At 53.8% G+C, this 12,629-nt stretch overlaps 1 protein-coding gene across 1 annotated transcript in view; it reads left to right on the forward strand.

Moving 5' to 3' along the window:
• Window positions 1-12,629, forward strand: part of EP400 (E1A binding protein p400) — a 92,052-nt gene that overhangs the window by 68,686 nt on the left and 10,737 nt on the right. Inside the window, exons 41-47 of the mRNA XM_007462795.1 lie at window positions 2,110-2,188; window positions 2,306-2,563; window positions 3,612-3,657; window positions 3,736-3,845; window positions 10,037-10,244; window positions 10,354-10,514; window positions 12,152-12,370. Coding sequence (XP_007462857.1) covers window positions 2,110-2,188; window positions 2,306-2,563; window positions 3,612-3,657; window positions 3,736-3,845; window positions 10,037-10,244; window positions 10,354-10,514; window positions 12,152-12,370 — 1,081 coding nt within the window. The remainder of the gene's footprint in view (window positions 1-2,109; window positions 2,189-2,305; window positions 2,564-3,611; window positions 3,658-3,735; window positions 3,846-10,036; window positions 10,245-10,353; window positions 10,515-12,151; window positions 12,371-12,629) is intronic.

Genomic DNA, 12,629 nt, shown 5'->3' on the forward strand with positions numbered 1-12,629 from the left:
TGGGAGAGCGGACAGAGGGAAAGAGAACTGTACGGTCTGAGTTGCTCGGCACATGGGCGTTTGCTATAAAATCCCTGCAACTTCCTGCATGTTTGCCTTTTTCTAATAAAATATCGGGAAAAAACACATGTTCAGATGGAGCCCAGTTGCTCCTCTGGTTCAAGCCTTCCTCGTCACCAGGTAGGTTTTGCAGATACTGCCTGACACGGGCCTGTGCCTGTGCTGAGGGCCCCCCCGGCCGCACCAAGGACCAAGGCCTGCACTGCCCGCCCGCTCCATGCACCCCGGCCTCCACGGCCTGCTCCTCCGCCTGGCGGCTGGCTCTGCCTTGCGGGTCGCTCCGTCTGGGACCGTCTGGACCCGTCGGTCCCCCGCCAGGCCCTCCCTCACACGTCACCTTCTCCTCGTTGGTACTCGCGCCCCAGCCCCTCTCTGTGTTTCTTCCTGGAGCGGATCGTCTTTGCATTTTTACTTGCCTCCTTCAGCATCTTGCATGAGCTCCGTGGACGTAGGGGTTCTAGAGGCTAGAGGCGCAGGGCACGTGTTCCGTATGTGTGTATCGATCGAATTGATGACGATTTCATTAATTGGTTTTCTTAACAAGAAAAACAGGTCGGGCCGGGGTGCAGCAGTGAACGAGGCGGGCCCAGTCCTGCCCTCCTGTTTCTCTCGCACAAGACACAGACTCAGTAATCCTTATGGAGGGCGAGGATTCATCCTGAAGGGGAACAGAACCTGGCCTGGCTGAGCTGGGGAGAACGGGGCGGGTGGGAGAAGGGACACTTGTTCCTCCGAGTGAGGGCTGGTGGGTGGGAAGGCACGGAGGGCAGGGTGGGCGAGTAGAAGGCTGGCCTGCAGGATGGGAGGGAGGAGGTCTGGGGATGGTGCCACCACGGTGGGGAGCAGGGCAGCGCAGGGTTAGCCCGCAGTTTGGGCGGAAGCAGGGGTGGTGTGAGGCCGATCAGAGTGAGCTGGGGAGAGGCTGCAAGGTGAATGCAGACCTGGAGGGCATCTCGGTGGCTCAGTTTTGTTTTTGTGTGTCTGGCGCTGGTGGGAGAGGTTGGCAGACAGGATGAGTGTGGAGCCGGGCTGGCCTTGGCCACATGCAGGCCAGGTCTGCCGAGGGGTTGTCTCTAGGTAATGGCCAGGGTCAGGGTCTAAGCAGTGGGAGGCCAGGCCGTGTGTCCCGGGAGGGAGCTGGATGTGGAGCAGGGACCCCTGCGGTGGCTGGAGCATCGCCACGCCCAGCGGTTGAATTCCCTCCAGTGGTGGAGGCCTGGGGCAGGCGGAGTGGGGAGTGCACTGAGGCTGTGGCTTTACCACCAGGCGTGATGGAGAGACACAGGGTGAGGGGGGCCAGCATGCGAATATGGGGGCGGCAGGGGTGGGTTGCAGGACTTCCTCGGGGGGTCGGGGGACTGAGTGGACTGACGTGGGCGAGGTCAGAGAATGGGAGAGGATGCACTGCGTGAGCTGGGGCATGTGATGCGGGAGGGCTGGTGTCCAGAGGGGCCAGACAGGCGCAGCAGCGGCACCTGCGCCGCCCCGAAATGCAGAGGCGGCATACAAGGGCAGAGCCAGCCTCCCCGCGGCAGGACTCAAGGCTGGTAGGTGACCGTCAGCGGGGCGGGGAGCCCAGGAGCCCCTGGAAGCAAGGGTTCTGTGAGAGGCTATGGAGGGCTGTGGGCCGCTCACGGCACTGGGCGGGTGGCCGGCTGCTCTCCGCGGCGCGAGGGCTGGTGCTCAGTGCAGGCGGCGGCAGGCCTGGCTTTGGGGGCGGGGGTGGTTGGTTTGCAGTGAGGATCACGGCACCGAGGGGCTTTCTTGCCCCACGTGTTCGGGGACGTGTGGTATCCAGGCGCCGTGCCGAGTGCCGCTGCTGCAGGGGACCCCGGGCCCGCCTCTGGCAGGTGGTCCTTGTTGTGAGGGAGTGGGAGCCGCCGTGGTCTGGGGCAGAGTGGCACCCTCTCCTCTCCAGGGCCGAGCCACTCGGGCCCCAGCCTTGGCGTCCCGGCACCCGGCGTTGTGGGAAATGAGGACTTTGGATTTCTAGCGTGTTTGTCTACTTAGAACTCGCAGTTTATTTCTCGTTTTTCCCCTTGTCTTTAGTGGAATCAACTACGACAAACCCCTGCCTCCTATTCAGGTCGCATCCCTCCGGGCGGAGCGCATCGCCAAGGAAAAAAAGGTGTGTGTGGTACAGCGGGTGGCGGGAGGGCCACGGGGGGGGGCCAGGGGCCGGGGGCCAGGGGTACACCCCCCAGGCCAGCTCCTCCACACGGCTCCATTCCCTCCTGCCCCGCAGGCACTGGCCGACCAGCAGAAGGCGCAGCAGCCGCCTGTGGCACAGCCGCCACCGCCACCGCCACCGCCGCAGCCGCAGCCACCGCCACCGCAGCAGCCGCCCCCGCCGCTGCCCCAGCCCCCGTCGGCCGGCAGCCAGCAGCCTGCGGGGCCGCCCGCCGTCCAGCCCCAGGCCCAGGCGCAGCCCCCGGCGCAGCCCACGCCGCCTCCGCCGAAGGTGCCCCCTGCGATCACGACGGTGGGCAGCGCTGCAGTGCTGGTGAGAAGGCACACAGAGCAGTCGGCTCCAGCACGCCCCTGTCCAGGGTCCTGCAGCTTCCAGCTCGCGGACCCTCCTCCCAGAGGAAGTGGGAGGCCAGCCCAGTCTCCCCCAGTCTCCCCTTCAAGGAAGCGCGTGCCTCGCCCCGTCTCTCCCGTGCTGGGTCAGCTCTGCCCTCTGGGCTGGGTTAACTGGGCAGCGATGTGGGAGACGAGGCCATTCTTCTAGGTGGAGGTGAGCGGGAGGTGTGGAGTTAGGGTTTTGTGAAGCGTGAAGAGGTCACCCTGTCTTGTCCCTCCAGACTCGAAGAGCAGGTACTGTTAGTGCAGGCTTCCCTCTCCCCACCCTGCCCCACTTTCCCTCAGAGCTGTGCACGTGCGTGTGCATCTTCAGTGCCCGTGAGAGGAAGGTGGTGAAGTGCATTTAGAAAGGCAGCGTGTCTATCTCACGCACCCTGTGCTGTCGCCGCCGTGCCCTGCCGCGTTGCCTCTCTGTGTGTGCCTGGTGTGTGCCGCGTGTGTGCCTGGTGACACATTCGAGTCCCACGGGGGGGGAAGCGCTGCTGCCCGGCGCGGGGCGGTCTTGTTGTACGGGGTCACTTCCACCCCGTGTTCTTTGTCACATTTGCTGCAGTGGCATTCGATGTGCGCTTGGCAGCTCCGTCCTTCGTTGTTCAGAAAACTAAGCACCTGCCTGGTGTGAGGGCTGCTGCTCCCTGCCCAGGAGAACAGTGGTGGGTGGTCAGGAAGAGATCTTCTGCAGGGCTGACTCCTGGGCTGTGGCCAAGTGACATTAGTCAGTGAGAAAAGAATGGAAAACAGCTAGCACAGGGGCCCTGAACTTGGCAGACGTGGGGCTCAGAAGGGTCAGTGTGGCCGGAGCCTGGTGACCGAGGGACAGACTCAGCACTGTGGGAGGGGGTGGGGGGAGGGGCCGAGTGACCGTGACCAAGAGTTTGGATTTGATCCTGAGGAGCGGGGAAGGCTTTGGAGTGTTTACACAGGGCAGAGCTGGACCTGAAATTCAAATGGTTTTCTTTTTTCAGCAGGCAGGAGCCATCAAGACATCCGTCACAGGGACAAGCATGCCCACGGGTAAGGAGTCACGGGTGAGATGCCGTGACGGGAGGCGAGTTCTCTCCTGTCCTCCTACCTCGTGTCCTCTCCCCGCAGGCACAGTGAGCGGAAATGTGATCGTGAACACCATCGCCGGCGTGCCCGCTGCCACCTTCCAGTCCATTAACAAGCGCCTCGCTTCACCCGTGGCACCTGGAGCCTTGACTGTGAGTTGTCCCTGATCCTGGGTGCTTTTGGTGGCATGCGTGACCCAGGACGCTGCAGTAGCTGTTGGCTTCTTAAAAAAAATTCCATTCCATTGGTACAGAAAGTCCCGATCTAGTTTGCGTTTCATAAAATACCGAGGACATTGAGGGGTGCAGAGGATGGTTTCCACGTGTGCTTTCTGGGAGAGAGTGTGTTGAAATCCCCCTCCGTGGTTCCAGGAGGAGGGAGGGGTGCAAGGGCACGTCTCCAGCTCCACGGACAGGGTGCCCACGTGCCGTAGCGGCAGGTTTGCCCATGTGTGTGGACGTGGCGCTATTGCACAGCGGGGCACAAGGCGGGGCAGTGTGTTTATGGGTGTCTAGGCCAATGCGTGGGAAGCAGGAAGGGGCCAGATGTGGGCAGAGGGAGAGACGCAGAACCACAAGACCTCTGAGCATGTAACCAGAAGGAGACAGGGCGCTCACCTGGACACACCTGCTGTCTGTGGTGTCACCGTAGAAAACAAAAATAAATGACGGAAATAAAGTTTAAATTTACATCCTGAGTTCCAGTTTAGTCACAGATCTAAAGACAACACGTGCCCTGAGTGAGAAGCTGCTTCAAAGTCAGCAGTGCTTTGGCAAATAGAGTGAGGTCCCTGTTGGGTTCTGAGGAATGTGTTTCCTGTGAAGTGGTGGTTGGTAGTGAACTAGACAGTGTGGTTTTGGGAAAAGGATGGACACATAGATCCATGGAGTAGGATAGAGAGTCCAGAAATAGACCCACATGTACATAGTTGATTAACTTTTACTAAGAGTGCCGGGAGGGACTCTTAGTGCAGGGAGGGACTTCCCTGGTGGCGCAGTGGTTAAGAATCCGCCTGCCAATGCAGGGGACACTGGTTCGAGCCCCAGTCCGGAAAGATCCCACGTGCCGCAGAGCAACTAAGCCCGTGCACCACAACTACTGAGCCTGTGCTCTAGAGCCCGTGAGCCACAGCTACTGAGCCCACGTGCCACAGCTACTGAGCCTGCGCCCCTAGCGCCCGTGCTCCCCAACAAGAGAAGCCATCGCAATGAGAAGCCCGCGCACCGCAACGAAGAGTAGTAGCCCCCGCTCACCGCAACTAGAGAAAGCCCGCACGCAGCAATGAAGACCCAGCACAGCCTTTAATTAATTAATTAAAAATAGAGAGGAGAACTCCTTAAAAAAAAAAAGAGGGGCTTCCCTGGTGGCGCAGTGGTTAAGAATCCGCCTGCCAATGCAGGGGACACGGGTTTGAGCCCTGGTCCGGGAAGATCCCACATTGCCGCGGAGCAACTAAGCCCGTGTGCCACCACTCACTACTGAAGCCCGCGCGCCTAGAGCCCACGCTCCGCAACAAGAGAAGCCACCGCAACAAGGAGCCTGCGCACTGCGCACGAAGAGCAGCCCCCGCTCCCTGCGACTAGAGAAAGCCCATGCACAGCAATGAAGACCTAATGCAGCCAAAAATAAATAAAATTTTAAAAGAACAAAAAAAGAGTGCCGAGGGATTTCAATGGAGAAAGGGCAGTCTTTTCAACAGATGGTGCTGGAGGAACTTGGGAACCGTTCAAAGCCAAATGAACTTTGAACTGTTACTAATACTGTATATGAAAAGTCACTCAAAGTGGATCATGGGCCCAAAGGTAAAACCCAAAACTATAAAATTTCTAGAAAAAAACATAGAACATCTTTGCTTGGTTTTAGGCAAAGATTTCCTAGGATACCAAAAGCCTACAAATTATGAACAAAAATAAATGAGGCTTCATCAAATCAAGAACTCTGTTCTTTGGAAGATATTGTTAATAAAATGAAAAGCAAGGCATGGAGAATATTTGAAGAACACATCTGATCAAAGGCTGGTACTTAGGTTATACAGAGGTGTTTTCAATCAATAATAAGAAAACAAACAACTTTTAAAAGTGGACAACAAAATTTTTTTGGATGGACAAAAGACTTGAGCGTTTACTTCACCATGGAAGATACATATGGAGATACACACACACACCATATGAATAGCAAGTAAATAGGCAAAGATGTTCAACATCGTGAGTCATTAGGGAGATGTAAATTAAAGCTACAGTGATCTGCTACTGGTACACATCTCTGAGAATGGCTTTAAGAAAAGAAAAACCTGGCAGTATCAAATGCTGGTGAGGATGCAGAGCAACTGGAATCCTCATTGCTGATGGGAATGCAGAACGTTAGCAGTCAGTCTGGAAAACAGTTTATTTCTTAGAAAATTAAACGTACACCTACTCTCCAACCTATCAGTTCCACTCCTAGGTTTTCTCCCAAGAGAAATGAAAACACGTCTGCACAAAAAAACCTGAGCATGAATGTGTTTAGTGGCTGTGTTCATAATTACGACATAAGGGAACAGCCCAAATGTCCTTAAGCAGGTGAGCAGAAGGGAAGATGGTGTACCCGTCCCATCTGGCACTGCCCAGCGGTGCAGGAGACTGCTGGCACGTGCGGCTGCACGGCAGATCTCAGTGGCATTGTGCTGGCTGATAGGAGTTTTGAAAGCCTTCATATGTGTGTGATTCCATTTAAACCACATGGAAAAGGCAAGGCTTTACGGACAGAAAGCAGAATATGTTCTGTATCTATCTGGTGGCTACTCGGCCTCATACATTTATAAAAATTCGTAGAACTGTATTCCTGGAACAGGTGAATTTTACTGTATGTGAGTTACACCGCAGTAAATTGGGTTTAAAAAATTAGAATACTCTAAGCAGTAGAGTAAATATGAAAACAGTTTTTCTAGAATGTGACTTCGGATTATTTCATTTACTTTTCTTGCTGCTTTGTGATAAAGCACTTTAGACTCAGCCACGTCACTGAATACAGAAGCTGTTAGTTATGCTTGTGGCATTAGGATCATCTCCTATGGCCAGTGTCACTAACTTCTGTGAGGGTGGCGAGCCCAAATCATTGCACTTGGCATTTATTTTGAAAAGACCTATTTCTGTAGTCATATTTTTAAAAGATAAAGCAATTTATCCACAATGTATTTTTTGAACGGCTCTTACAGACAAGATACTCTCCCTGGTGATGTGGGGCTAGAAGTAGGACTCAAACACACGGCTTGCTTCCATGGGGTTCTTACAGTCCGTCCTGTGGCCGCACCTAAAAGAGGTACAGATAACAGGGAGGTTTTCTGGAGAAGGGAGCATTGGGCTTCCACAGAATAGGAAGATGTCATCCACGAAAACGGCTCTTTGGAAGGCAGGGCAAGTCGTACGAGCAAAGGTTCATTGGTGGGAAAGTGAAGGGTGTATATTGGGCACAGCAAGCGGTTCTGTTTGGACGGAGCACAAGATGCATTAGCAGAGAAGTGGTAGTTCCCACAGCCTCTCACGGGCTCTTGAGCGGCTGCGCGTGCTTGGTCTTGTGTGACAGTGAGCCTAGGCTGTCATGGTGTTTGGATTTCAGGCTGAAGATGTGGATTCCATTCACAAGGCGATGGGGAGCCCTTGAAAATCTTTGAGCAGAGGTGTGTTTTAGGGAAATTCATGTGATGTTTTATGTGTAGAGTAGATTATTGCAGAAAAGGTTAGAGAGAAAGCTATTTCAGTAGTGTGGGAAAGGACTTCTGTTTCTGGTGATAAGGTGAGTTAAGTTATTTATACCCCTCTCCTAATGAAAAGAACTGAAATTATTGGATAAACTTTTAAAATATCCTCTTCAAAATTTCAAGGAGCTGACAAAAGAGTAAATAATTATTGGGCCAAAATCTAAGGGAAGAGGCAACCCAGAGAGAGAGATACACAGGGTGCCCTTGTGTCTGCCTTGGAGTACACTTTACCTTCTCAGACATGGGGACCCCCGTTCAAGCCCAAGGCTCGACTCACCCAGGTGGAGAGTCTAAAAGGAGGCATTGATGCCTTGAGACAGGCCCCCAGATGGCTAAGCCCTTAGGGCAGGGTGAACCGGAAGTAAAATCCATCATGCTGAGCAGAGGGTGGGGCGGGGGCTCTTCCTGTGGAGCTCTAGCCCCAAGTCAGCTGTCAGTTTGCAGCTCACGTTGATGGCTCCCCAAAAGGGCTCCCAGAGCCCCTCAAATCATGTGACGTAGACCTGGGTGAGCAGTGTTCTGGGTAAGTGGCCAGAATCAAATGCAGATTTTCTGGAGGAATGTGCCTTCATCCTGGACTTCTTAGAATGTCCACAATGATTTCCAAGTATAATGAGCCGCATATAATGGAAGATGACCAGACACACACGGAAAGAAGAGGCACAGTGAGCGAGAGCCAGCAGACACTGGGCAGATCCTTAAAGGCTTGGGATGGTGCGGTTATCAGGCATAGATGTTAAAACGGTTATACTTTCTATTTTAAAGAAAGAAAAGAGAAGCTTGCGAATGTCTGTAAAAACCAGGAAACTACACTTAAAAGAATATAGAGAACTTCAAGAAAGGAAAAATATGGTTACCAGCACTGAAAACTAAATGTCTTATAATCGGGCTTAATATCACTTTCCACACAGCTGAAGAGAGAGTTAGTGAACTGGAAGATAAATCAGAAGTTATCCTGAATGCAACACAGGGAGGCAGCAGATGGAAGTACGGAAGAGAATTTAAAGCCACAGAAGATTGAGTGAGAGGATGTAATCAGAGGTTAATCTCAGAGTTCCAGGCAGAGAGAAAGTTGAGCAGAGATAGTACGTGAAGATGTAAGAGTTTCCCAGAACTGATTGATGACACTGATCCATATACATCAAAGCTCAGCTAATCCTGGTCAGGGATGATGAAAGGGACTCCACGCTTACATAATGCCAACGACAAGGAGGTCTTCAAAGCAGCCTGGAAAAATCAGGTTGCCTTCAGAGGTACAGCTCCTTACTTCTCAGCGGTGGTAATGAAGCCAGGAACCAGCTCCTGGAATGGAATGACATCTTCATTGTAGTCAGAGAATATAACTGCCAGCCCTGAAAATACCTTGAAGGACAAACATTTCCAAACAAAGCCTAAGAGAATTCCCTGTAGATCTCGACTAAATGAACTAATTGAGGTGAAAACGGACTTTACAAACTGCAGTAACTTACTGTAGGGTCAACAAAGGCAGACATCACACACACGGTACAATGACGTGAGCAGGGCTAAGGATGTTGATGAAACGTTCCAGAATCCCTTTATTGTTCAGGAAAAGTGTGAAATTATGGATTAGACTTTTATTAAGTTCTTGATATAATTTTTAGACAAGCCACCAAAAGAATAAGAATAGAGTATAACTTCCAAACTTTGGGAGGGGAAAGTGGGATGAGAAGAAAGTAATGTGCAGGAAGGCAAGAAAGATGATTAAAAGAATACAGAACAGGGCTTCCCTGGTGGCGCAGTGGTTGGGAGTCCGCCTGCCGATGCAAGGGACGCGGGTTCGTGCCCCGGTCCGGGAGGATCCCGCATGCTGTGGAGCAGCTGGGCCCGTGGGCCTGCGCGTCTGGAGCCTGTGCTCCGCGACGGGAAGGGCTACAGCAGTGAAAGGCCAGCGTACCGCAAAAAAACAAAACAAAACAAAAAAGTACGGAACAGGTGAGTTGAATAGAAAGCACAGAATAAGATACTGGATTTGGATTCAAATATGTAGGTAATGAAATGTAAGATTAGGGACAGACTGAACAGGAAAACATAATGACCGTCTGCACCAAGGGGACCAGCAGGGGCCAGCGTCACGTTTCAGGGTGCTTTCAGAGGCGGACTTGGTGGAGCTGGGCCCAGTCCGCTGAGGGGCTGCGGCGGCCGTGGTGCCAAGGGACGAGGACACAGCGAGGCCAAGTCGAGACGCCGCGCAGATCCAGGGCTGCAGCCTCCGCACCTGCCTGGGGATGGCCGTGGGGGGTTAGGGGACTGTATGTTTCCAGGGGATAAACACGGGCATCTGGATGGTTCCTGGGACCAAAAGGTCTTTTGAGTGAGGACAGCGGGACGGGGACGGGCAGTGTTTTAGACTGGGGGCAGCAGCGTCGTGATCTTCCCTTCTGCGAGCGACCCATCCACGCTAGCCCTAGGCACAGGCTTTGAGTTCACAAGGGAAACAGTCTCATAGCAATCTAAGGCCAGAATCTGGAATGTGCTTCGTTTTCTAGGATTTAGCGTTTGGTGCCCTTTTCTCTTCACCCGACGACTGTAAAGAGTCTTGAATGTTGCGCAGCAGCCTGACAGTTTTCTTCTCTTCGCCTTTTCCAGACCTCGGGAGGCTCTGCTCCTGCCCAGGTGGTCCACACCCAGCCTCGAGCAGTTGGGTCCCCTGCCACGGCCACGTCCGACATGGTGTCCCTGGCACCGACTCAGGGTGTTCGAGCAGTCACCTCGGTGACTGCCTCGGCTGTGGTCACTACCAGCCTGACCCCGGTGCAGACCCCGACCCGGTCTTTGGTGACTCAAGTGTCCCAAGGTAAAGGCAGGGTTGGTTTCCTGTGTGGCCTGTCCCGCTCTTCAGGACCCTCAGGGCTCAGGCTTGCACGCGTGTGCGGGGCCGCAGTCTCACTAGGCGACCTCTTCAGCCACAGGGGTCCAGCTTCCAGGGAAAACCATCACGCCCGCGCACTTCCAGCTCCTGCGGCAGCAGCAGCAGCAGCAGCAGGCCTCGCAGGTGCAAGTCCCGCAGATCCAGGGCCAGGCCCAGGCGCCGGCACAGATCAAGGCGGTGGGCAAGTTGACACCGGTGAGCGTCCTCTAGAAAACCAAACGCACGCACTGTGTGATGATGCCTTGGTGTGCCATGTGGTTCAGAGTGTGTTTTGCGCAGTCTGCCATCGTCTTTATGTGGGAAGTGTGTTTGTGTTGTCTTTAGAAATCACTTTGCACACAGGGCCGCTTCCATGATCACGTGACCAGCTTGTTCACAGCTCTCTGAGGCCTTAATCCCCGTTTCTGGATGGATCTTCCCACTCGCTTGCTTGTGCTCTGTGCTCAGGCTCTGTGCTCTTTTCCCAACCTGAGAAAATGTCAGTGAAAAGTATTCCTCGACAGCTTTAAGAGACGAGGTGGTGGAGCTTGGCTTCCTGAGGAGTAGCTCACGTGCGGTGTCGTTTCTCTCATGTGGGTGCTGATGCCCCTGAATCTTGCCAGTCTGTGCACCACCTGTGCTGTCACATAAGTAAACACGTTCATTTTAAAAGGAAATGCTATATTCCTGCCACAAGTGGAAAAGCATTAGTACTCAACACAGAAAGTAACCAGAAAAAGGTGTAATAAAAGCAAGATGGTACTTCAGAATTCCAGCTCGCTGTCGGGCCTGCCACAGTAAGTACCTGACCTCGGGCCTGCCCCTTGCGGGTGACAGAGGGGACGAGGGCGCTGGAGGGCGGTGAGGACGTGCGAGTACCAGCTGAGACTTCTTCGTCCCGGAGGCGCCCGAATGCGTGCCGGAGAAACGAGGCGTTCCGTCCTCCATCACACCAGCCACAGCTCAAGGGTGCAAGGCCACACATGGCTGTGCCCGCCACATTGGACAGCCCAGCTCCAGAACGTGTCCGTCGCCGCCGAAGCTGGCGGCCAGCAGACAGCGCTGAGTTAGGGTCGCCCCGCCCGGCAGAGGCGAGCTGTCAGAGCTGGTCTCCGCCGCTCCCGCCCCCACAGCCTTTCCTTCCCACCCCACCCCCAGCCCTGCCCGGCTCCTCGCGCTCTAAGGTGGCGGGGCCTTCAGTTGGCCCTGCTCCCCTCTTGCAGTTGCTCAGAGTCCCACGCACCGGCTTGCTTGCCTGGTTCTGTTACTCCCTTCCCTTCCCTCTCCTAAACCAGTGGCAAAGTCCTTTTCTTTTTCAGCACTTTGAACGAGATCGGACGGTCGTGAATAACTCAGTATAAATTTCCTTAAAACATTTTTATCTCCTGAAATATTTCCTGAGCTATCTTTATCTTGATATTTTGACTTCTTTTAAAGACATGGGTTTATTTACCAATTAAACTTTCATTTGGAGACAGTTGGAGTACAAAACTTAGAGCTCATGCTTATAGTACGTTGTAAGACTTCAAGAGGGACTACAATTTTAAGACTTAACGAATTTTTGGTGGTACCGCAGATTTGAATCGCCTTTTGCCCGTAAGCGATAAGAATCCAGGAATTTTGCTATAATGCATTTGCTAATCTGTGAGAACCACTGTTGCTAGTTTTCATCAGTGGTAGAAGGGAACATTTTAAAAATGTTGGCAAGGCCTGGAGGATGGTTTGCATACTGCACGTCAGCAACTGTTTACTTCGACATTGAACGGGTAGTAAAACAGTAACTTAAAACCAAGATATATACGAAATGGAATACGGTTGACGTTGATGAAAAGATTACTTTATCTGGGTTTTAGGAACACCTGATCAAAATGCAGAAGCAGAAACTGCAGCTGCCCCAGCAGGCGCCCCCAGCACAGGCCCCGCCGGGGCCCCCGCAGCCAACGGCACAAGTGCAGGTGCAGCCCCCGCAGCCCACGCAGCAGCAGAGCCCCCAGCTCACCACGGTCACGGCCCCGAGGCCCGGCGCCCTGCTCACGGGCACCACCGTGGCCAACCTCCAGGTGGCCCGGCTCGTAAGTTCCGGTCGATACGCTTGTTTTTCCAGAGCAGCGTCTTCTTACGTTTTAACTGAATCGTTGTTGCTCGCTCAGGTCCTTGCAGGTATTATGGCGGAGTGACAAGTAAAGGCACGGTCGTTCCCCCAGGAACTTAAGTTCTCCTCGGAGAGGGCGAAACAGCACGTGGGAGACATTTACACAGTCACGCTTTCCAGAATGTCGGTGTCGCAGAGCTTATGGTGGCCTGAGAGGCTGGGGGGGGGGGGGGGGGCGG

This window comes from Lipotes vexillifer, unplaced genomic scaffold, assembly GCF_000442215.2.
Source record: "Lipotes vexillifer unplaced genomic scaffold, Lipotes_vexillifer_v1.1 scaffold1545, whole genome shotgun sequence".
Classification (NCBI taxonomy): domain Eukaryota; kingdom Metazoa; phylum Chordata; class Mammalia; order Artiodactyla; family Lipotidae; genus Lipotes; species Lipotes vexillifer.